The 25223-nt window shown below is 36.9% G+C and overlaps 3 protein-coding genes across 5 annotated transcripts in view; all 3 read left to right on the top strand.

Annotated features, from left to right (window-relative positions):
• Positions 1-422: 422 nt before the first annotated feature.
• LOC144009450 (elongin-C) lies at positions 423-2716 on the top strand. Its single transcript, XM_077509189.1, has 4 exons — positions 423-703; positions 1125-1149; positions 1264-1407; positions 1926-2716. The coding sequence occupies exons 2-4, from the start codon at positions 1146-1148 to the stop codon at positions 2114-2116; spliced, it is 339 nt and encodes a 112-aa protein (XP_077365315.1). The 5' UTR covers positions 423-703; positions 1125-1145; the 3' UTR covers positions 2117-2716.
• A 437-nt stretch (positions 2717-3153) lies between these two features.
• On the top strand, positions 3154-10758 carry ube2wb (ubiquitin conjugating enzyme E2 Wb). Its single transcript, XM_077509188.1, has 6 exons — positions 3154-3220; positions 4000-4091; positions 7872-7974; positions 8050-8205; positions 9719-9794; positions 9872-10758. Exons 1-6 carry the CDS (start codon positions 3206-3208, stop codon positions 9883-9885), a joined length of 456 nt encoding a protein of 151 aa, XP_077365314.1. The 5' UTR covers positions 3154-3205; the 3' UTR covers positions 9886-10758.
• A 1761-nt stretch (positions 10759-12519) lies between these two features.
• Positions 12520-25223, top strand: part of stau2 (staufen double-stranded RNA binding protein 2) — a 79892-nt gene continuing 67188 nt past the window's right edge. For 2 of the 3 annotated variants that reach the window (XR_013280809.1, XM_077508480.1), the window contains exons 1-5: positions 12520-12644; positions 14448-14655; positions 16438-16568; positions 16770-16929; positions 18373-18508. Coding sequence is in view for 2 of the 3 variants with exons in the window: in XM_077508480.1 (XP_077364606.1) it covers positions 14457-14655; positions 16438-16568; positions 16770-16929; positions 18373-18508 (626 nt within the window). In the remaining variant the exon portion in view is untranslated. Of the gene's footprint in view, positions 12645-12689; positions 13085-14447; positions 14656-16437; positions 16569-16769; positions 16930-18372; positions 18509-25223 lie in introns of those variants that run through there. The other variant, XM_077508481.1, reaches the window with a different exon arrangement.

Consider the following 25223-nt stretch of genomic DNA (forward strand, 5'->3'; position numbering starts at 1 on the left):
AAGGGGGAAAAAACGTATGACAGTGCATTGCACATGCTTCTTAACTCACACATTCTAGCTTGAATGTAGATTTATGGGCCTGCAAAATGTCACTGTCACATTCAATGAGCACCTGCTCTATCCCATCATCACAGCCGGAGGAGACTGTCAACAGGGGGGCGATTCTGCAACAAACACGACATCTACAGGACGAAAAGGGCATTTCAATTACCAGCAGCGGTCTTGAAATATGACTATTTAAATATTTATTAAATGTGTGCCTCAAATGTCTATAAACACGCAATTGAAAAAAAATTTTGGGGGGGGGGGGGGATATATACTTATTCAAGTCTGGTTTTCTGGGGTGAATAAATGCAAATGCTCGACTGACGATTACTAACAAGAGCCATTCAAAGATTACGCATATCGTCGACGTCACGATTCGAAAGATTTCTTTTCGGACTAATCATGGCTGTATTCACCCAGGAAGCCGCACGGGCGAACGTTGACTCACAACAATATTTCCAGTAAAGTAAGCCAAAACATAAGCAATGCAAAAGAAAACAAAACCATAAAGGTGTTCATTTATAGAGAAGGAACGCATTACATTGCCACAGAAGCACCACGGAATAGTTTAAGTGACGTACATTCAGGAACTGTTTCCGCTTGTCAACATCCCGGCTGTCGAAGTTAGCTAAAGCACTCCACAGTCTACCTACAAGTGGTAAGATTTATTTATGTCTTTTAGTTTGTTACTTAATGTTTAATGTTTGTTAAGGTTATGATGGTCATTTGAGCCGTGAATGCTGTATTGTAGACGTGACGTATTAAATAGAATAAACGCGAGTTGTCATGGCATTAGCATGTTAGCAGTCTAGCATGAACCAGCGAACTCTACTGGAAATATTAATCGATCTAAATGTCGCTTTCCATCTTGAAGATCATCCAAACGAAAGACATACTTTACATGTCGTTTTGTTAGTTTGTCAAAAATCCTGTTATGTCGGTTTGAAGCGGTGTTTGTCAAACATTCATTGTAAGGCCACGTCATGGGATCAGCATCTCAGCACGCGTGTATTTATATTTTTGCACACTTTTTTTTTTTTTTAAATGCTCTTTTCTTTTGGTTTTGTTGTTTTTGATAGGAACAGACTTCCTGCAGCGGTATGGGTGAGTTATGAAGTTTTATAGTGTCAGCTCAGCTGTCAAGAAGACAGCGTGCATACAATATGAGTATACATTTTTTTGTTTACAGTTGTCAGAAACTGTGCATGTGTCTCATAGATGGTGAAGAAAGGACCTATGGCGGCTGTGAAGGACCAGAAGCCATGTATGTCAAATTGATATCTTCAGATGGCCATGAGTTCATTGTGAAAAGAGAACATGCATTGACGTCGGGTACTATCAAGGCTATGCTGAGTGGCCCAGGTGAGGATTCAGATGATGTCTCACATATTAAATAGGGACTGTGAGTGACTGGCAGCCGTTGTCCAAATTAAGCTGGAAAAAAAGTCTCTTGCTCGCCTCTTACCGTCATGAGGAAAAGTGCTCTTGATAATTCCAAACATGGGGCATTTCTGCTATTTCCGCAATGCAAATGCTTCCTTTGTTTTGGTTTTGCCTGTGACTAGCATGCAAACCAGGCAGGTTGTTGTAGTTGTCAAATGACATTTCAGCACATTCTTTAATCAAATTGAAATGAAAAAGCAGCACACGAGAGCGTTTAGGTGGATGTATTCACTACGTGGGATAAACAAAATGGAGCAATGTCCATAAAATTGCTGAGATGAAAAGTGACAGATATCAGCCCTTTATAGTGACTGAAGCTGGGTTTGGGTTTGAAATCAAAATATGAGTATGACACGACAAAAGTTGAATTTTTTTCTCTACAGTTATCTTTCGTTAACCAAGCACTCATCATTGTCTTTCTCGCCCCTTCAATGCAGGTCAATTTGCTGAGAATGAAACCAACGAAGTCAATTTCAGGGAGATTCCCTCTCATGTCCTCTCCAAGGTCTGCATGTACTTCACTTACAAGGTCCGCTACACCAACAGCTCCACGGAAATCCCTGAATTCCCCATCGCTCCCGAGATTGCACTGGAATTACTCATGGCGGCTAACTTCCTGGATTGCTAAATTTACTGTCTTGATGCACTAGCTTACAACACTTTTGGATGGTTTTCACTGTTTAACTTGTTTTGCCATAAAACCATGTAAGACATTATGATTTTGTATCAGAATATCAGTCATTGTTTGGACTATTAAAGGATTTCATTATAATATCATGGATGAATACGGCAGGCTGCGTTTATTCCGAGAATGTGACAAACGTCTGTTCTACCATCTTCCCTGACCCTTGTACGAGTAAAGAGCTGTTGGAACAGTATCAAATGTTTGTCTCTGTGCTTCTTTGACAGTCAAACGTGCCACACAATGATCAAGTAAATTCTGGCCTTTGAAGCATGAAATCAAATATGTGAAATTGAATTTGATACACTTAACCAGATGAAATGGGAAGTTTGCGAGCCATTCAAGCACACATATTTAGAGACTGAATCAACTGAGCAAGTGTAAGTTGTTTTGATGAAGGGGGAAATTGTCAAACCTGGATAGGATAAATGAAGATAATCCTTTCTGATATGCTTTACAAGGCTGTCATGTCAAGGTCAAAATAAATATGTGGTTGTATTTGAAGCTAAAATAAAGGCATTGCTTTGCATCCTTCTGCCCCTTAAACTTCCATCTTGTGTTTTCTTTCCTTTTATGTGTTTAAAGTTGAGCTTCTTTGAGATGAAACAAAGTCAAAAGGCAAACAAAATTCATGTGCGATTGAAAGATTGGGTTTTACTTAAATGTAGTGATTTTATGATTGAAACACAATTATGAGTCATTTCTCTCAATGCATTCTTTTATTAATTTCAAATTCTTAAAAATGCTCACCCATGACGTACAGAAAAAATAAGCTTATGGACCAACATCCATTTTATAATAACGGAAGTTAGTTTTAGATTAGTTACTAAGAACAAAAACAGCTTTAGTTATTCGGAATTTTTTTTTGTGGATGAATAACTAAATATTTAGTTTTTGGAACGTAGAGGGCAGTAATTAACGTTGCTAGGTTGCTGACTCCTGTCAAAACAACATGAGCGGTCACGTGTCCCCCTGACGTCATCATCCCAACGCTGAGCGCTCACTGGTGCGTGGGTGCGGGAGGGGGGTTCCATCATGGCGTCGATGCAGGTAAGATCGCAAATGACAGCGGTCCCAAGTTTATCGTGTACCTGCTGTAGTCTACACCGTTTGGACCCTTTCGTTCACCGCGTCAAGAGCATTACACCGCTTTAATTTGCAGTGGCGATGACGTCAGTGTAAACGCGGTGACATATGTCGACTTTAACTGTACAAGTCCGGAGCTTGGCTTGTGCTAGCATTACTAACGTTAGCACATCATCACCAACAGCACCAAGTCAAGGCTAGCGTAGAATCCAGTTAGCCGGGACGAAATTATTCCTGCCCTGCCATGTATTTTTCCGGCTAACACTCTGATGCCACAACTAATATGATGTAACAAGTTCAAATTTAGGACTCGTTCAGTTAAACGAGGGCCGAACGTCTGAGTTAGCTTGCGAGGCGATGTGCAGGTTGACCTGTTCTAGTTTCCTCTTGAACTGAACAGGTGCATCGCTTCCATAGGGGAACTACACAAGAGTAGTCAATTACACGATACAAGCGAATAAACACCAGGACGCACCAGATGGCTACGAATGTATGTTTGTGGTCAACGTGAACATTCTGTTTGTAATTCAAAGCCAACGCTTGTAATCAGATTTCAGATGAAAGTGACAGTGGGGTGGTTTAAGTATTCTTGATAATAAATATGAATATATTTTCATATCTCTATATCTCATTCACCTCATAGTAAGGCAAATTTACTTTTAAGTGGGAATTACATTTAGCATCGTTTTGTGAGTGAATCTAGCGCAGAATTTCTATGATTTTGATTGTATTTATTTTTACAGAAACGGCTACAAAAGGAATTATTAGCCCTGCAAAATGATCCACCCCCAGGAATGACGCTGAATGAGAAAAGTGTACAGAACACCATAACTCAGTGAGTATTATTATTATTTTTTTTTTTACCCTCAAATTTCCTGAACCTATCCACAAATAGGGCCATGTATAAATATATCTATTTTTTTTAGGGTTGGGGTAATATTCCAAGAAAAAACTTGTAGCTTAGCGACATTACAAAGTGCCAAATCTGTGAGAAAAAAAACATATAAATTTACGATAAAAAAAATCTTACAGTTTGTGACATAAGGCATATTTGAGAGAAAAAAAACTCACAAATTAGTGACATACAGTGGTAAATTTGGGAGACAAATACTCGTAAATATATAAGAACTAAACTAGCAGATTTGCGAGAAATACATGTAACGTACTCTGATATTTGTGCCAATACTTTTTGGTCGGTTTTCAAATAAGGAGATAGTAATTGCTTTAGCAAAGTTTAACCATATCATATTAAGCATTAAGCGTTGGGGACAAGTCGCTAAATTGATGTGTTGAATCTGCTGTTCTCAGATATTCACTTGCATTTACCTAAAGTCTGCTAGCATGCTGTTTAGTTAGTGTTAGTCAGCTGATAGGTAGTGAGGAAGTGTTGTCGCTGTAGCTTGCTGTGTTTAATGATTAAATTTTAGAAATCCGTCTCCAGCCTGCTTTTTCATTTTATAAAGATTGGTCCATTAACCACCAACAAATCTTCATGTTTTTTTTAGCTTCTGGTGGACAAAAGCTAGCACCTCGTCCCGATTAGCTTGGCTACATCTCGCAAGTTTCTGAATTTTTTTTTTTCCTCACAATTTGCCACTTTGTAATGTCACAAATTTGCGAGTTTATTTCTCGTAAATTTGAGGCGTTTTTTTCTCATAAATTTGCCACTTTATGTCACAAATTTGTGAGTTTATTTCTCGTAAATTTGAGGGTTTTTTTCTTACAAATTTGCAACTTTCTAATGTCACAAATGTTCAAGATATCGTAAAAAAATTTTTTTTTTTTTTTTTTTGGGGGGGGGTTCCTCACAAATTTGCCACGTTATAATGTCACAAATTTGAGTTTATTTCTCGTAAATTTGAGGGTTTTTTTTCCTCACAAATTTGCCACTTTATAATGTCACAAATTTTCGAGTTTACTTCTCGTAAATTTGTTTTTTTCCTCACAAATTTGACATTTTATAATGTCACAAATTTGCAAGTTTATTTCTTGTAAATTTGAGGTTTTTTTCCTCACTAATATGCCACTTTATATTGTCGCAAATTTGTGAGTTTATTTCTCGTAAATTTGATTTTTTTTTTTTCTCTCACAAATTTGCCACTTTACACTATCACAGATTTGCGAGTTTATTTTTTGTAAATTTGAGGGGGGGTTTTTCTCACAAATTTGCCACTTTATAATGTCGCAAATTTGCAAGTTTATTTCTCGTAAATTTTAAGGTTTTTTCCTCACAAATGTACTACTTTATAATGTACCATCGTACCAATCGTACCTATCTAACCGTACCGTATGGAAATATAAGTGGGAGTATGAACGGATTTGTAATCTCAGCAGTGTGGTAATGTCAAGAGTTGGGCTGTAACAGCAATTTACTAGTACTGCTTGTCTGACCTTTGACTGGATTTGTTGTCATTCCATTAGCCATGTAAGTTTTGAGTAGCGTTAAACGTATTTAGCTATTTTATTTTATTTTATTTTTCTTCAAGCATTACTACACAGTACTGTCATTGTTTCAGCTTTAATTTTAGTATACAAGGAAAGACTTCAACATGATTCCATGGTCAGACTGAAACAGTGCTTTGCTTGACTGACAAGTATTCGAACCAGTTCCACGGGCTTCTGCATTGAATGCACATGTGTGTGGAGCTGTTTTGGATGGGTGTGCCTTTTAATTCCAACCTTTATAATGAGCCCTTCGGAGGACCTGTGGGTTGACATTGAATGAATTTCCATTTGCATTAGGCAAGTCCCCAGGGAGTCTTACAATTTCCAGCTTGAAGGTCAAGTCAATTCCTTTCGAGAAACAAACGTGGAAGAATGCATACTTGTGGGTAGATAAGCTAGTCATTTGTTTTTGTGTGTTTACAGTGTATAGAACACACTGGCTACTGTTGACAGTATGATAGAGCAGATGGTTTGACTTGAAAAATGTCATGCTAGGAGTCAGTCGACCAGCTCAAACAAGGAAACTCCTACTTCAAATATACGCTCAGCTGTCCTTCTCTTAAATGGTTCACCGGGCTGCCACGCAAAATTGTAAATTTTGTAAATTGGAAATGTGTGTTAAGACGCACACACAAAAAAATCTTTGATGTTTGCATCCTTGAATTTTGACAAAATAAAGTCTTTGAATCCTTGAAATATCAATTTCATAATCTAAATAACTTGAAAGGACAATGACAAAATAAAAACAACAAGAAAGTAATAAGAATAAAATAAAATAAAATAATAGCGACTGAAAAAACAGAACAAATACTGACTGTTCCTGTGCGTTTTGGCCTCTTGGTGGCAGTGTGGTGCTGTGCATCCATGGCATACACACTTAAAAGGAGTACAGAAGAAAGTTGCCATTGAATTCTATTAAAATAACTCGTTTTTCACACATTGGGAAGAATTTGTGCCTTTGCGTAATGTGTGGGTATGTGTTCTCAGAAGATTTGTGTGTGCATATTCGTTATTTGAAAGAAAAACACTCCCGAAGTTGATGCTAACTTCCTGTTTGCACTAGGCTAGCGATGTTTTAAAAACGAAGCATGTTGTGTATTTAAATATACAGTGGATGTAATTCTTAACATTGTGTATTTAGTTTTATAGGTTAACTCCAACTGCTGTGCCATAAAAGGACGCTTATGGACAGCAGAATAACATACGCGACACACTTGCTAGTTGCTAATGCTACACAAGCAAAATGGTGCATTCATGGTCCTTTCACAGCTTCAGAAACTTCGGTATTGTTCGATAATGTTTTAAGGGGAAAATAATCAGCCATTTGGCTCATTTGGCCGATTGTTTTGGCCGATGTTTGAGGGCCAATAATCGGCCGATTATAATTGGCGGCCGATTAATCGGTCGGGCCCTAGTTAAAATAGAAAATTGCAGTTATTTTCATTCATGATCTTTCTTTAAATTATCTCTCATATTTTTGAGGAACTCTTATGTATCAAAAGTACAAGTGGTATTAGTACTTGTTATTGGTATCGGTGGCTACTTATGTCTGTCAAAAAGTGATAACGAACATCCCTACTAACTGATCCGTTTTTGTGACTTCCTGCTTTGACTTCTATGACGGTTAATGTCAGTTAAAACATTTCCTGCACAGTCGATAGCAGACTCGCGATGTGACGGTGACAGTTTGTGCACTGGAACAAATTATTGATCTCGATGGGAAATTTTTGGAGGCGACAAGTGTTACCAGTGGATCGTGGCAGAGCCACACGATACCGCTTGCACTTCCTGGAGCTATTTTCACACACAAAGTGTAAACATTAGGCCTTCTCGGAGTACCGCGCTGACCTCATTGTCATATGGCCCGAATGGTTGAGCACACACAAGGAACGAGCAGAAAGAGCCCCAAGGCTGTAAACCCAAACGGCCACAAGTTCTTTGCTGTTCTATCAGCTTCAGTCACTGGAAGAAATTAGGCCAGCGATTATGATGCTACTATCAACCTTCGAGCTTTATACTATGAGCAGGCAATTCTTTTAAAGGCATTTAATCATCTTAAGGGAGAGTCTGACTGATGATAAAATGTTTTGGGATTAGTTTGCTGTAAACACCACTGGCCACTATTTGAGCAATGAACGTGTTGTACTCACTTTCTTTTATGTGACATCAGGTGGATTGTAGACATGGAGGGGGCCCCCGGCACACTGTACGAAGGCGAAAAATTTCAGCTGCTCTTCAAATTTAGTAGTCGGTATCCTTTTGATTCACCTCAGGTAAGCTACCACGTCGTTCAAACGAACTTTGGTGACCTTGAGAATGGTGACGCAAGTCCCGTGTCATTTTTGCAGGTAATGTTCACAGGGGACAATGTACCGATCCACCCTCATGTGTATAGCAACGGTCACATCTGTCTATCCATCCTGACGGAAGACTGGTCGCCAGCGCTCTCAGTGCAATCTGTTTGTCTTAGCATTATTAGCATGTTGTCCAGCTGCAAAGAAAAGGTAAGGAAACTCTTGGGATCTCGGGATGGGCTTCATACAAATTTCCTTGGTCAATCATCAGATGTACGAACAACACAATATTTGTTCTAATAACAGAAAGTCCAAAATTATTCTGACGTTTTAATTGTAAATAAATATCGTATTAAAAAATAATTAAACTGTCACAGAAAAGGCAGAACAGGAAGGTAGCTGAGGATCAGAGCTAAAACTTTACATTTAAATTAGAGCTGTCAAAATTAATTAATTGACAAGTAATCTATCAAATTAATCAACAACTATTTTAGTATTGTTAATTTTGTTCTGATTTCAGCATATCAACAATAGGGATGTAACAATACGTGCAATATCGTGATATCGCAACATTAAAATTGCCACAATATCGTCATGCTACGATATTTAAAGCACCACCTTGCCATCAGAAAACGATGCTTTTCAACTGCTTCAGCCAAGCGCCGCATCATGAACTACATAGACAATGACGCTTTACGCTGCTGTGCGTTGTTTACAAAGTAATTCAAGATGGTGGAGGGCGGCGAGTCGGCGACCATAGTGGCATGGATATAGCAAAAACTTGTTTGTTTTTTAAATATTGCCAACACTACCACGATATCGTGATAATTACCGTATCATGATGTTCATGTCGTGATATCGTATTGTGACATTTTGATATCGTTGCATCCCTAATCAACAGTAATAGTTCACTGATTGCTGTAGTCCTTGATTAAAGAAGACTGATTATCTTCTGTGTTTAATCAAAATAAGACATATGCAAACATCTGTTTTTTACTTTGGAAAACAATGACAGAACCAGTAGCAGTACATCAATCGACCTTTTTTTAATCACTATGTAAATATTAAGTACAAAATAAACAGTAATCGGGGGGAAATGCTACTGTAATACACAGATGACTTGACTTGACTTGACTTTAGTGTAGTGTTTCCAATCATAATTAAGCCAAGGCACCCATTTTATATAATAAAAATATCCTGGCATACCACCAAATGAAAATATCACAACAAGTATTTATACTGATAGGAAGATGATTTCATCTCCAGTTACGTCGTGACTTAATTTTGTTGTATGAATAGCAACAGGTGGATCAACAGGTTTCTGCTAATTGTCTACCATGTCTCATCTGATGTAAGAGCATTTAATTGTTGTTTGGAACCAAATAAAAGGCTCTCTCTGCTGGTTGCTATCAAACGTCGAATCCATTACACGTCCTCCGCTTTCATACGGATATTTACTGTAAGACATTTTTAAAATTATGAACCATGTGCAAAGAACTAGTTTGCATTTTTAAGAATGTCATCATGAAGAAATTTAGATTATGTCGCTGGAATTTGAATGAGACTGTTGTAAATCAAAGCACCCTGTGGACCGTATAATCTTCAAATTCCACACAATTGACTAAAATCAACCAAATTATTAAAAGTACTACTTTGTGCAAATGGATGAATTGTTCAGTCAAGCTGTAGCTTAAATCCGTGTTTTCTTTTTTTCCTCTCACAGAGACGACCACCTGACAACTCCTTTTATGTAAGAACGTGTAACAAAAATCCAAAGAAGACAAAATGGTGGTATCACGGTGAGTACTTTCCCACCGATGAACCGAAACGCACCACTGACGTCACTGATAATCATTGTGTATCATTCCCCGCACAGATGATACCTGCTAATGTACAAAAAGTTTGTAATAATCACGGAAGAAAAGAAGTCCTACTGACCTACGTAAAGCACTTTTGAATCATTCAGTCTCTGAACTCTGACCTTTGACTGGAACAATGGACAGACACCAATGCGCTGGAGGCTCCTGACTGCATTCCCCCCCCAACCCGCTGGGCAGTTTGATGCATGTTTTTAGTCGGTAATAACCAAGAATGGAGAACCATGGAACCGTTAAGATGCCCTCGAGATGAATCTGGTTTTGGGCGGAGCGATAGCAATGCAGTATGCAAGGTGTATTTTTTTGTGTTTTTAAATGATTATTGTTACATTTTTTTGTGTGTGAGGACTTTAATAAGGTCTTTGTGTCGTGCAATAATAACCAACCGATGGACGCATGCTTGGGCCTACACAAAGGAGTTATCCAAAGGGATTTTCGGAAGGGACCTGACATCATAAACCCAAGAAAATGATTCATATATTTTATATATGTATATGTATATATATATATATATATATATATATATATATATATATATATATATATATATATATATATATATATATATATATATATATATATATATATATATATATACACACACATAATATACATATACATAATATACCCTGTGAGAGTATGTAGTTAAGAGGCACTGTCATTACGTCATCATTCCCAACACTAAGCAGCCCCCACTCATTGGTTTTAGTTTGTCAAGCATCAACACGATACTCTTCATCCCACTGGAGAACGACTCAGCTTGCACGTGCAAAAAAAAAAAAAAAAAATTAAGTGAGAAGCAGGGCCCTTTTTCCATTTAAAGAATGTTGCATTTTTCTTTTTGTACTGTTCTGGGGTTTGGTCTGTCATTTTTGATGATTGTGAGAATATATATATATATATATATATATATATATATATATATATATATATATATATATATATATATATATATATATAGTAGTTATTTATTTTCCAGAGAAAAGTCGGCACACGAGAAACAACGGCTTTGTGATTCTGCCTGGTCAGCGTTATGGCTCAGGTACTTTTTTCCAAATAAAGATACCTATCAGATGTTATAACTTTTCACCAAAAGAGACTGTTGTATTGTAAACATATAACATGTCTGGAGCTATTGTATATAGGGCTTTAATTTTTTATTTATGTTTTTTTTTTCAATTATTTTTCTTGGGGGGGGGGGGGGGTAATGTTAGGAAATTTGGATTTATTTAATTGCCTAGCAGTTGACCTATATAACGTTTTACTAGGATGTGTACAGTCAGCATATGAATATACTGAGAAATCTGAAGTAGTTTTACAGTGGCATTGCATGCGTTTTATTTTTTAAACTTTACATCAAACCTGACAGCCATGTTTTTTTGTTTTTTTTTTAAACCCTCCCTACAACTGACACAATGAGTGGTTAATGGGATAGCTATTACAAACTTCACCTCCTGAGGGGCTTTGGCATTTAAAGTAATCACTATTCCTCAAGAAACCAGTAAGATACTTGAATTTTCCGTCTTGGTTTGTTTTGTGTTGCTTCCTCCCAGGTTTAGCTTGTCTTGGGTGATATGAATGAGATGGTACCCTTCTGCTGTAAAGATGCACAGCATAACTTTATAGACATTTAATGTATTTCTTTTCCGGGGTATTTTTAGTGTTCTCATCCGCTGTCAGAAACAAGACGGTATTGAAAATATTATGTTAACAAAGCAGCCATAACAGGAATTGTGAGGGGACTTGGCAAAAGCCTTCACAGAAGAGATTTTTTATATATATATATAACTTGTAGGGGAATAAGTTACATTGGTCATTGGTTTTTTATTTTCAATGTGGTTTGAACTCCCTAGTTGCAGATTTTATTTTATTATTATTTGAATGAAACTAATGAGAGTTTCATATTTATTTTTGGAAAAAAAAAATGTTGTGGGACGTTCAAGCTCTGTGTAATAGGTGCCTGTTCATTTTCATAATCGATAATAAAAGCGAAGATTCACTTTTGTTTAACTGGTGTGAACGATCTATACAATAGCGGTGTCTTTACCTGTATCTTTGGGATTTAAAACATAGTTTGATGGCGGAATCACCACTGAGAAAGAACCGAATATCACCAGCTGCAATTCGCGTGACAGTCGTCATGGTAACGTTTACATGCTCTCTGACTTAACGCTTCTTTGAATGCTAGCAACACTTAAAGGTAACAGGTATAAAATATCACAAAAAAATAATACATTCGGTATAATACGTGCATTGGCTGTAATGTACAAAAATATGAATGTGAATATTTAGATCCACGTATGGCAGCGAAAAGTCAATCTACCAAAGCAGTACTCTTTCCTGTCATAAGCGGCAGGACTTTGACAACATATTTGAGCTTTCTCGAACTTAAAAATCTTAAAATACATATTTTTACATTATTTAACTAAATCTAAAGTAAATCGTGTAGAAATATAGTCTGAATGAACGCTGCTCAAGACGAAAACTAGGACTGAACCATTCGTTCACAGCGGGGGTGTCTTAATTCATTCCAGTTTTGCGTCAATGTCTTACGACGTTATAGAGGCAATATAAAACTTTTAATACAACCCAGACCAACAAGACGTTATCTCCGTACACACGTATATGTGAATAATCTGAAATTACCAATGTTTTTGATGTACTTTACTATTTATTACCCACACTTATTAAATGGTATGTTTCAACTGCCTCCAGTTCTCTTTAGTGTTTGCCAATGTTGGAGGTGTAACTGGGGTCTGGCCCTGAACAAAGGTAAAGAAATGCACATGGATATTCGTCACTTTGTGTGAAGGTTGTCTCTGGTTGATTTGTCATGCCGCTGTCACTCCGCTTACGTTGCCGCCGATGTGCAATGAACGGGGCGAGACTTTCGAGGTAGATGGAGCGCTATGGTGATGCTAACAAGAGGGGTGCTCGGCCGACCTGCCATGATGAGCTTGAAACCAGCTGAAGCAACGATACCAAGACATTATGTTGCCAAACGCCACATCGTTTCCCATTACAGACTCCATAATCGTGCTGGAGTTCTTGCACATCGCGTGCGTTTGTTTTGAGGAGCTGCCAGGCAGATGAAAGGTTGATTTTCTACTTGGCAACGTTAGCTTCCTGCTAGTGGACACAGTCGCAGCCTTCATGTATGCTGTAGGGGTCGTAGACAGCGTGCAACCCGAACACCCATCACCGTATTTGAGGCAAGAAACGATGAGCTGACGGGTGGTTGTTTGGCATTCTAATTGTGCATGATATAACGGAAGCATGGAGAAAATGGGTTGCCATGAGAATGGAATGAATGACTGTCGAGCAGAAAGTCGAAATGTCATGTTATTTATTTGGTGCTAGTTTTTCAGTCATTATACTGCCTACAGCTACATTTAACCTGGTTTTCTAACTAAGGCAAAATATCAGTAATTCTCAACACAATTCAACACTAGGATTCAAATTGTATAGATGCTATTATTATAAAGATGCTGCTATTATTAAAGACGCCGTTAAACACCTGAAGGCAACAGATCCAATAATTAGCGTGTATTTGCAGCGGTAAATAATTGAGTTTCCTCCACACCCAGACGTGCTCATTTACTTGGCAAAGTTTGTGAAATATTGCCAGTTCTTGGGTAAATATGACTGAAAGGGTTTGTTTCATGGTTGTGCTATTCTGAAATGGCTAAAAGACCAATTTTGCTTAAGGTTATAGACTCACACAAGCTTTTTTTTCTTTCTTTCAAGAAGGTGTGTGGGAGTGATTTGTAAACTGTTAATTAAAACGTTAATTTGAGTGTCCTACTGAATGTTCTGGAATATTCAAGTAATATTCATACAGTATTTTTGTTTGGTTAAAGAGTAATTTTGAATATGCAAAAGAAAACAAGCTGCCACCACTTCTTTTCTGAGTTTGGTCATGTGACATTCGCAAGCTGGGCTGTGATTGGTTGTTACCTGAGCTATATATGTGGCATCATTCGACAGCAAGTGGCAAAATGGCTGCCCCCTCAGATGGATAAAAATTGGTGGATTTTGCTGCTTATTTATTTATTTTTATGTAACTTGACTTCCTTAATATGACATAGCCAGAGAGTAAAGCATTTGTAGAAGGCAATATTCTTAATTTTGCCCTTTTGTTGACTGTCAATTTTTATGAGTTGACTTCAGAATGTGAGTGCAAAACCACTGTGGCATTCAGGATTCCCATTTTTTCCGGTGGAGCTTAGCAGCAGTAACATGAGCAAAGCTCCTGCAAATAAAGCTTCATTGTCTGTGAAATGGCTACCGGAGCATCAGAACGGGTGCTCCGCAGAGTGCTTCTTCGTTGAAAGTCCGAGCTAGTTTTGCTTAAATTCTGGAGTTGGGTTAAGGGATTTGAATGCTTGTAATTTGTTGTACCGTGGAACATCTATGACTGAACTCCATCTGTTTCACGGTGCCAATTTGTTTGGATTTAAAATACAAATTTGCATAAGAAATGATGACAATAAATGTCATTAAACTTTTATTAATTGTGTTGACGTTGTACTCAAATGTTGACATTTTTTTTCTTTTCTTTTTTCCCCCCTTCAGGAATAGAGCATGGCTCAAGTGAAAGTACAGACCTCAGCACCCCAGGCTGGTCCTGGCCTCTCCTCCGGAGGTCCTCTGGCGGCCATGGCCAGCCCAGGATCCCTGAGTCTGCAGCCCTCTGTCAACGGCACAGGCCCGTCCCCCACACCCGCCTGCCCCGCTCCTGCAGCTGGATACGGGGACGCTCCTGTGTCTGCCACACCGCCAGGTAGGGATAGGCATGATTTCGTCAGGGCTTATACCTATACTGATTATTAGTAGTCAAGGACGACGATAACTAATATTTGGAGTCAATGTTCATTTTGACTAAAAGGGGAAATAGTTGAAAAAATAGTCACGCCAGCTCTACATTTTTTCAAATTTTTAAGCATATGTTTATTTATTGAGCAACTTTTAGGATTTGTAAAATATTGGAGTTTAAAAAACAAAAATCTTTCGTCAATAGACATTTTTGTTTTAAAAATCGAACAAAAAAATTCATGAATCTCTCTGGGGTAGTAGTGTCTTCAAAAGTTAAATAAAAACTCAAGTAAATAGCTCCCTATTGTTTTCTACTGTGAATAAAGTTAAAAAAAAAATCTAAATATGTCAATTATTCACATTTGACATCTTAGTTTTAATTTCAAACAACAAAAAAGAAGGTCAGAGTTCCCAGGGTCAGCAGCATCTGTGAAAATTTAAATATCCGGTAATTAGTTCCCTAAAGTTAATTTTTTTATTATTATTATTTTTTTTAAATGGATCCATTATCAGCCAATATCGGCGACGATAATCGGTCGGTCTATCCCTAGTATTGGACCGATACCATGTACATTTCTAGTAAAACTACCAGATATTTTGAATGGTATTTTTCCTCTGAATAGTTGTATTTTATTGTAATTTTTTTTGCTTTTATTTATTTAATTATACATACTGGCAGATAACAAATACTTAACTCATTTACTCCCGACCATCTTCATTGAAGCAACCACCTTCGCTCCCGGCTGTTTTACTGGATTTTGACTGATTTTGCAAGGCACACAGAATATTGTGTTCTATTGCTATAAAAACATGGAACCTACCAAAAGAATGATTAGAGTCTCTTCTTTTATCAGCAAAAAAAATATTTCTTTTTCAATTTTGCAGCAATTAGTATTAGAATATAGCCAAGTTTTATCATTATTCACAAATCTGTTGAAAACACTGGGGAAAAGAGCTTGCAACATGGCTCTGGTTGATCTCTTATACTCTGCTGCCACCTGCTGGCCATTTTTGTAATAATGACAAATTGCTTCAAGCATTATCTTCAGTTCAAAAGCTGTATCAAAGCCTTCTGTATGCTCCAGCATTTAATAAATAAATAAATAAACAAACAAACAAATAAATAAATAAATAAAATAACCAAACATGTAAATACATTTTTTGCGACCATGGCAATATTTTAAATAGAACATTTTTATAAATTTTTGGGAACAAGTGAGTTAATGTATATTGTAAGTTTTTCAGCCATATTGCCTTATTTTCCAATATCATAGTGTTGTGCTAAAGATTTAACAGCTGAACCTGTTTTATTTTGTGCTGTACAGTTTATTTTGAACAAATTATTAGTTTTATTTTGCCGTTAAATTATTACAAATGAATACTAAACCGCAATATCTGTTGGTTTAATTGAAATGTTATTTATCAAAAGTACTAGTGGTATGATTGGTTACTTGGAATCGGTGCATATTAAAAAAAAATGTTAACAAATTATTTAGGATTTTTTTTTTTTTTTTACCAATAAGTCTGGTGAAAGTGTGGAATTTCGACATTTCAAATGTGTAGGAAACCTGTTTTCATAAAACTGAAAAAAAATAATAATAATAATGATCATTAAAAATTATCATAAAAAATTCTCCCAGCAACAAGTCTTGACGGACTCATCGCCCTCTGGTCACACCACTACAAAATGAAAAGCTCGTTCCCTGCGATCCACTCTTCAATGTTGTCTTTCTCTGTGTACTGCCGTCAGGTTCGCCCGAGGAGAACATGGCAAACCCTAAAGAGAAAACTCCAATGTGTTTGGTGAATGAGTTAGCCCGTTTCAATCGGATCCAGCCACAGTACAAGCTCCTCAATGAGAGAGGCCCTGCACATGCTAAGGTGAGGACAACAACAACAAAACAACAACAGAAATTCAGTCTATTATTATACTATTATTAAATGGCTTCATAACTTCAATGTCTTCAATGACTTAAATGTTGATACAAAAGCAATCATGGTATTTTTATTTTTTTTATTTTTTTTTACGTCTGTTTATATCATGTCATAACGTGGTGCTGCCACTGGGTGTCGCTGTTGCAGATCTTTACAGTGCAGTTGACTCTTGGGGAGCAGGTGTGGGAGGCGGAGGGCTCGAGCATTAAAAAGGCTCAACATTCCACAGCCTCCAAAGCTCTGGATGAGAGCGTCCTTCCCAGGCCAATGCCCCGCTCACCGAAAGTGGACATCAACAGCAATCCAGGTACCGTCAGTCAAGAGTAAAACATCTCAACGAGTGTCTTTTAAAGGATTACATGAAAGATGTTTTGGTTGCATGTCAATGAGTACAAAAACGGCAAAGCTACTTTGTACATATATTTCCATGATTAGTTGTGGAGGTAAAAAAAAATGTTAAAAATTAGTCCATTAATTTTGAGTTAATTGAAAGTTCCTTTAACACCACTAATTTTTTTAACGCGTGATTAATGACCACCCCTTACTTGGTACTGGGAGAATTCCAGTCAATTAGAATGAGAATTCCTGGTAAATTTAATAATAATAATGGATATATTTGTGGAGACTGGGGTCAAGTTGTATTTTACAGTTTTAAAAATGTGCAGAATTTCACAAGTTACTTCATATTAAACTAGATTAGATAGCTCTTGATATGAAAAGAAAAATCCAATGAGCTGTCACCGTCTTACAAATGCAATTATGCCATCTAGTGGCAGAAAGATGACTTCAACACAAGTCAATATCACACTCGTTTTTGTTTGTTTGTTTTTTAACAGTACATCTTTTTAATTTTAACTCAATTTTATTAATTATTATGAAATGACTAAAAGATGCAGACATATTTCTATTAGTTTTACATTTTTCCCCAGTTATGTTAACTCATTTGCTCCCAATAACGTGTAAATGTTTTGGTTTTTTTGTTTGTTTTAAGTGTCCTAAGTGGGTTTTTTATTTATTTATTTTTTTTTATGCTAGAGCATACAGAAGGCTTTGATGCAGCCTCTCAATTGCAAAGAAGGGTTGCAGAAATGGTAGTTATTACACAAACGGCCAGCAGGTGGCAGCAGAGCAAAGGAGATCAACCAGGGCTATGTAGAAAAAAAGCTAAATTACTTACAATTTTGAATAGATTTGTGAAAACTGATGAAACTTAGCTCTCTTCTCAGGTTAATTGCTGCAAAACGGAAACAGATAGAAACATACTTTTTTTTTCCTGATGAAAGAAGAGACTTTAATCTTTCTTTTGATAGGTTCCATGCTTTTATAGCAATAGAACACAATATTCTGTGGGCCTTGCAAAATGCGTCAAAATCCAGTAAAACAGCCGGGAGCGAACGGGACTGCTTCTGTGAAAATGGCTGGGAGTGAATGAGTTAATAGGAGTATGAAAACCAATAAAAAAAAAAAAAAATTGTTTATTTAGAGCAGATATGACTATTGAAGTCATGCGATTAATTATGATTAAAAATCACCTCACACCCCTATAAAAATGTTTGAAGTTACAGTATATGGATGTTAGATGAATAAAACATTTATATTGGCATTAAAAAATGTCACCTAAATAAGGTGGTACATTTTGTTGAGTTAATTTTAAAATGTTCATCCAAAAATCTGAGACCAGCATTAAACATTCATTTATTATTTCCCATGTAAACGTACTGATATTGTTCCACATAACATCCGCACACAGGCAGTATAACCCCAACAGTGGAGCTGAACGGTTTGGCAATGAAGAGAGGCGAGCCGGCGGTCTACAGGCCTTTAGATCCCAAGCCCATGCCCAACTACCGAGCTTGTTACAACTTCAGAGGCATGTTTAACCAAAGGTAAGCTATATTATGTCAAATTAAAGTCGTCAATTTAAGATACGTGTTTTTGGAATGTGGGAGGAAGTCACAAAACGTTGCAAAAATGAGCCTGTGCTAGATACTGCAGCAATCTAAAATGAATATATGACCATCTAAAGTGCGTGTTTTGCCATCTATTGACGTGTTCCCACCAGATGGCAGTGTTGCCTCATTTTTAAATGTCTGAATTGCCATTTTGTGGCTTCCAAGCCAGAAATGTCATTTCAGTTCACACACAATATGTCATCATTTCATTATGAAGAAGTTGGAAAACAAAATCCCTCGGTGTGTACTTTAGGGTTTATTTTTAAAATGTCTTAAACCACTCAAGGATGAAAGAGCGATTCAGTGGAATTGTTGGTTGAATGAGTCTTGTCAGCAGGCAGTCTGGCATCTGGCTCACATTTTCTATTTGATCTGTGCGGGTGACAAACAGGGTGAAAAGACGAATGTCGGTGAGGTTGGGGCAAAAATCTTGCTACTTTTGTGCCACTTTTCAAGTGGTGCTGCGGAGACGCGCGCAGGCTGAAAAAGAGCATCCATTACCGCAAGGTCATTTATGTTTTCACGAGGTCTCTTTCTTTCAGCGGGATTAATGAATGCGAGACCTTGTGAATATGAATTCTCTTCCTCCGGTGACATACTATGCGGCAGAGTGACGGGCCATAGCCGCAATCGGTCATCCTAATGACGCCGCGGTGAAACGAAGGTTTCCATATGCCCATGTCCTTACCTATTATGATGAATAAGAGCGATCTAGAATCATGTTGATGGAAAATCTTCTCATTAAAAGGGCAGTCTGGCTCTGATCCATCAGCGCTTTAATCACCACCAGGACTCATATTGATTCATTCAGAAAGTGCTTTGATGAGAAAATATGGCGATAATATGTAATGAGCATTTATCAGCGTCTTCATGAATCTTATTTATGGCAAAAGGCCGGTGAATAATTTCTGACCATCCCTGTCCATTTTAAAATCAGCAATTGATCTTTGGTGGTGTTGGAACCGTCCCATTGTTCATTCTGAAATCCGATATTGGAGAACATCCCTTGGTGTGTCGCTTATCGTTTTCAAGTGAGTCAACCGGTGAAGAAATCCAGTCTACATCAGTCATAGACAGAAATTGTTACATCAACATGTTCTTGTGAATAATCGATGAAAATCATGTTATCATTGGAACACCCAATTCCTTCAAGTCAGTCAAGGCCAAAAGTAATTATTCCCAAAACGACCATTAAATGTTTACCCGAAAAATGCAACATTGTCCTGAGCTTCGTCTTGAATTGCGATTGTGTGTTTTCCCGACTTCTTTTACATCCATTGCGCTACTCCCCTCTTTGCCCCAGTATGTGTTCTGTTAGATTTTGGAGTTGGGACAGGATTCCCCCCCCTTAAGGAGCAAGCCTGACCACCCACCCTCTCCCACACCTAATTTGGTTATGTCAGTAACATTTTGTCAGCTGGAGGAATGAACGTCTGGGTGTTCTCTGCCCTGTGACGATTCTTCATGTGAACATGCTGACATACCGAATGGGCCGTTATGTCGGAAACAAAAAGGAAGCCAGTGTTGTCCACTGGGCATTCGGCATTTTTTTATTTCTCAAATGTTAAATATTGTAGTAGAGAAATACAGTAGAAACTCACATCACACACAACCTGTTCTTACAGGTTGTCATTTAATTTATTTACATTTCGAAGAAATTTGTCCTTCTTTTTTTTTTTTTTTTTCTTTTTTTTTTATTATTTTTTGTCTTTATAGGGTTTCATTGTGTGGACTGACAACTGTTTTGTTATTGAACCCGAAAATTTGGGTCAAATTAAAGTAAATACTCACAAAGCAACCTCATTTTGGCGGGTTGGTTTTAGTGTTGTTCCGATACCGGTATCGGGAGCATTGTCGTGGCATTTTGTTGCAGCTTTTTAAGCTCTTTTGGCCGCCTTCTTTTTGTCAGACACGTTGTATTTAAAGAGATACTTCAGTTATTTAGTCCATTATAGCAATAAAAAGTTAATATTTTGTCTATAATTAACTCATTCACTCCCAGCCATTTTCACAGAAGCAATCTCGTTCCCTCCCTGCTGTTTTACTAGATTTTGACTGATTTTGCAAGGACTACATAATATTGTGTTCTATTGCTATAAAAGCATGGAATCTATCAAAAGAAAGATAAAAGTCTCTTCTTTCATCAGGAAAAAAAAGTAGGTTTCTATCTGTTTCCGTTTTGCAGCAATTAGCATTAGAAGAGAGCTAAGTTTCATCAGTTTTCACAAATCTATTTAAAATTGTAAGTAATTGAGCTTTTTTTCTAGATGGCCCTGGTTGATCTCCTTTGCTCTGCTGCCACCTGCTGGCCGTTTGTGTAATAACTACCATTTCTGCAACTGTTCTTTGCGGTTGAGGCTACATCAAAGCCTTCTGTATGCTCTAGCATGAAAAAAACAAAAAAACGTATAAATGCGTCTTTGGGACACTTAAAACATAAATGTATTTACACGTTATTGGGAGAAAATGTGTTAATTTGATACTTTAATTATTTTTCACGTACAATTAGTACCTTTAAAAACACATTTTGCAACTTGCTGTCGAGTGAAAATGACATCACAAGGGCTCAGGTAACCAATCACAGCTCACCTGTTTTCTAGGTTTGGTCATGTGACATTCACAAGCTGAGTTGTGATTGGTTACCTGAGCCCTTGTGATGTCATTTTCAGTCGACAGCAAGTTGCAAAATGTGTTTTTAAAGGTACTTATTGTGAAAATAATGAAAATGTCAAATGTATTTAGGCAAAATATTAATGTTTGACTGCTAATAATGGCCAAATTAAGTAAAGTATCACTTTAAGTGATTTCTTGATTGAAGTGGTTTGGAGTAAATCAGACATTTCATTATTTAACTAGATGGGGCGATTACTTTTTCCACACAGAGCCAAGTAATTTTGAATAGTTTGAAAAAAAAAATCATTTTCTTTACATTTGCTTGTAGTTGTGTGTGTTGTGATCATACCTGATTCCAAAACAAAAGAGAGTTGCCCAAGACTGCATGAGAGGAATAGTATGTTAGTATCATTTTTAAAGATAAACATCACAACATGTTCACTCATTGATTAGTAAATCAGATTCATGCTGTCGTGTATGACGTAGGAAACCACGGGAGACACACCAGACCAAAGCATGATGTGTTCAAATTGTACAAATGGGTGTAAACTCATAAAACAATATTTTATTTAAGAGGCGTAGGGGGATTGAAATCGGCCTCCATAATAAACAATTATTTGGAAAGCTCTGCGCTCGCTATCGCTTCAGCCGGTCTCTTCTTTCACGTCCGTTGAGTTGAGATGACTCGAGTTTCGTGTTCATGTTTGTGTAAGTCATCATGTCCACAGGTCCACCTTTTGACTCGGTGTTTTTAGTGTGAAACTCATCTGCTGATGATGACAACTCACAGAGAGCGACCAAAGCGCTGACGTCAGCTCAAGTTCCGTTCGTAATGGCTCGTCTCGGTTCTGTTTGACAGTGTGAGGCGAACGGTCAGGCCGAGCTCCACGCTGGAACTCAAAGTCGTTTCCCAGGACATTTGCCCACTTTATGTATTGGGGCTTTAAGTTCGCTTAAGTCAAACAAATGTTGCTCTTTGAGCTTGGAATAAGTGGTGGAAAATTTGAGCGCAACAATGTAGCGTGTGATCTTGAACTGTCATGTGAAGACCACACCAATGAGTTCAGTTCAGTACGATGCCATTCGTAGTTTGTTTTCCAACTCTTAAACGATGTAATTGTAACATTTAAATCCAGAGGGGAAGTTAACAACCAGCAGGATTCAAAACATTTGACCTTTTGTCATTGCAAAGCCAAGTCCTTGATATTGCTCAACAATTTTTGGGCATAGCCTGACTGCTTTTCATGCCCAACAGAGAATTGACTAATAGCAATTAGCTTGAAAATATAGCTAAATTTCATCATTATTCACAAATCTATTTAGAATTGTGAGTAATTTAGCTTTTTTTCAACATAGTCCTGGTTGATCTCTTATACTCTGCTGCCACTTGCTGGCCGTTTGTGTAATAACTACCATTTCATTTAGAACTACTTCCAGCTTCCATGTCTAAGAATCATGGGAAATGTTGTCCAAATAAAGTTGTTATTTCCAGCTGTGGAACTGTCAACCAAGATAGATTTAGCATTAGCTTAAGTAATACTAATAAGACAACCAGATTGATTAGTGATTAAATTTGTTCAATTATTCCTGGTGATAATTTATTGTTTGATTGTCAGAAAAATTGTTTTTAAATATTATTTCTACTACTCACATTTTCACATCAAAATTTGTTTGGGGGTAAGCCAGTGTACCCATAGAAAACCCACATAAATGGAGGGCACATGGAAACGCCACACAAATATGCACATTGTGCATCAGATGTCCATTCACTTAAAAAAAAAAAAAAGCTTGAAAGCATAATAAAGTAAATCTTAAAACGGCACTAGAATGTTTGTTGTCCTTTGTTTTTTATTTTAACAAAAGAACTGATTTGACCTCTTAACGACAATGAACATAAAACAGCAGGTCACGATGTAATGCTTTTAATGAGGACAGCAGGGTCTGGTTTTAAACTGATTCCCAGCCAGCTATTCCTTTCATCCAGCCAAGTTGGCACTAGAAGGGCACAAAGGTCCAGGTTTTTTTTTTTTTTTTTTTGCAATGTGGCATGAATATACACATGGTGTACTGTAATTGTTTTTCACACGCATTGGGAAAAAAAAAATCATATTCTTATTTTCCTTTTTATGCAATACAGTCAAACCTCGTTTTTCGAACGCTTCTGTTCTCAACCAAATCGGTCTTCAACCAGAAAATTTGAGAACTTTGTCTCAGAACTCGTCCAAAAAAATCGTCTCTCGACCAAACTTTTTTTTTTGTTTTTTTTTGTTTTGCATCGTTTATTAGCCCCTAATCATAGGTCCAAAGAAAGCAAGTGCAAGTGGTAAAGCTGGTAAAGAAAAGAGGAAAGTAGTGCGCAGTGCAAGTAGTGTTTGCATTTTTTTTTTTTTTCATCATTTTAGATAGGATATATAAATAAAACTGTCAATTTCTACCCTTTTCTATTTATGGTAAACAGTATACAGTGGAGTTTATGGTGTAAAATAGTAAAAAAAAAAAAAAAAAAAAAAAACTTGGAAAAAGTTTTTTTTAGACCTGTAACGGATTAAAATTATTTACATTAATTATCATGGGCAAAATTGTTTCGGATTTCGAACAAATCGCTTTTAGAACAGCCTTCTGGAACGGATTATGTTCGAAAACCGAGGTTTGACTGTACCTGTTTTTAGTGAGCTCATCAAATATTTTCAAGCAGCTGGTATTACTTCCATGGTGAATTATCCCGTATGTATTTTTTTTCTACCTAGTAACCAAATCCTTTTTGTTTTAGCTTTGTTCCCTCTGAGTAATTCTATTGTAAATTTTTCATATTTGGAAGTGATATGCGATGTGTCACCATTAGTCAGCCATTACGAGGGCCCTGGGGTCATTTTATTGGGGGGTTCTGATTTCTCCTGAGCCAAGCATGGATGGAGGGCCCCGAGACTGATTACAGTACTTGCACAAGGGCGCTTTAATCTGGTGTTTAAAATTGAAACCACAACAAGCCAGTGGAAACAATGGATGCCCTCAGCTCTGACACTCAAATTGAAAGGAACAACAAAATCTAAAAGCGCTGTTTGTCGGTAAAGATGGTTATATTAGAAGTCCATTTATGACGCAGCTGTGTGTAGGAGAGGAAGTGGATAACGAGCATGTGAGCGAGTAATTCAACTTTCCGTCACTAATGAGTTTAATGATAGCATATGAGTTGCTACATACTGTACATGCAATTTTGAGGTCCGAGCGTTTGAGCATAAAAACGTGTTCTTGTGAGAATGTAGGATTTTGTAAAAACTAATTTACTATGGGTGTCAAAATTAGCGCGTTAATTTAAAAATCCTTTACCTCTACTATTTTTATTTTTTTTTAACGCACAATTAATAACTGCCCCTTACTTGATACTGGGGGAATTCCAGTCGTAACGCAGCAGACACGTCCACGTCAAAATTTAGCAGTAATAATAATGCATATATTTGTGGAGACTGGGGTCAAGTTGTTTTTTACAATTTGAAAAATGTGCAGAATTTAATAAGTTACTTCATGTTAAAGATTAGATAGCTCTTAATGTGAAAAGAAAAATGCACTGAGCTGTGACCAATGTCTTACAAATGCAATTATGCCATCTAGTGGCAGAAAAATGACCAACACAAATCGATATCATGCTCGTTTTTTACAGTACAGTACATCTTTTTAATTTTAGCACAATGTTGTGAATTATGAAACTACTGTATCAATGACTAAAAGGTGCAGCCATATTTCTATTAGTTTATTTTTTTCCACTTTTATGTTAACAGTATCGAAACTTAGGAAAAAATATTTTATTGTACATTTTGTTGTACATTTACAAGATATAAAATTTACGATTAATTGTGAATTAACTGTCGGTCATGCAATTAATTATGTTTAAAAAAATTGTAATTGCCTGACACCCCTAATAATACTTCAAAATTTTCTAATTAATAAATATGAAAAAAAAAATTGTGTTGTTTTTTTTTAAGATTTTATAAGGACGTTTCTTTTTTCCCCCTAAAAAGAAAAACAGGAATTTATTCCA

The sequence above is a fragment of the Festucalex cinctus genome, chromosome 20 (genome assembly GCF_051991245.1).
Source record: "Festucalex cinctus isolate MCC-2025b chromosome 20, RoL_Fcin_1.0, whole genome shotgun sequence".
NCBI classification, from domain to species: domain Eukaryota; kingdom Metazoa; phylum Chordata; class Actinopteri; order Syngnathiformes; family Syngnathidae; genus Festucalex; species Festucalex cinctus.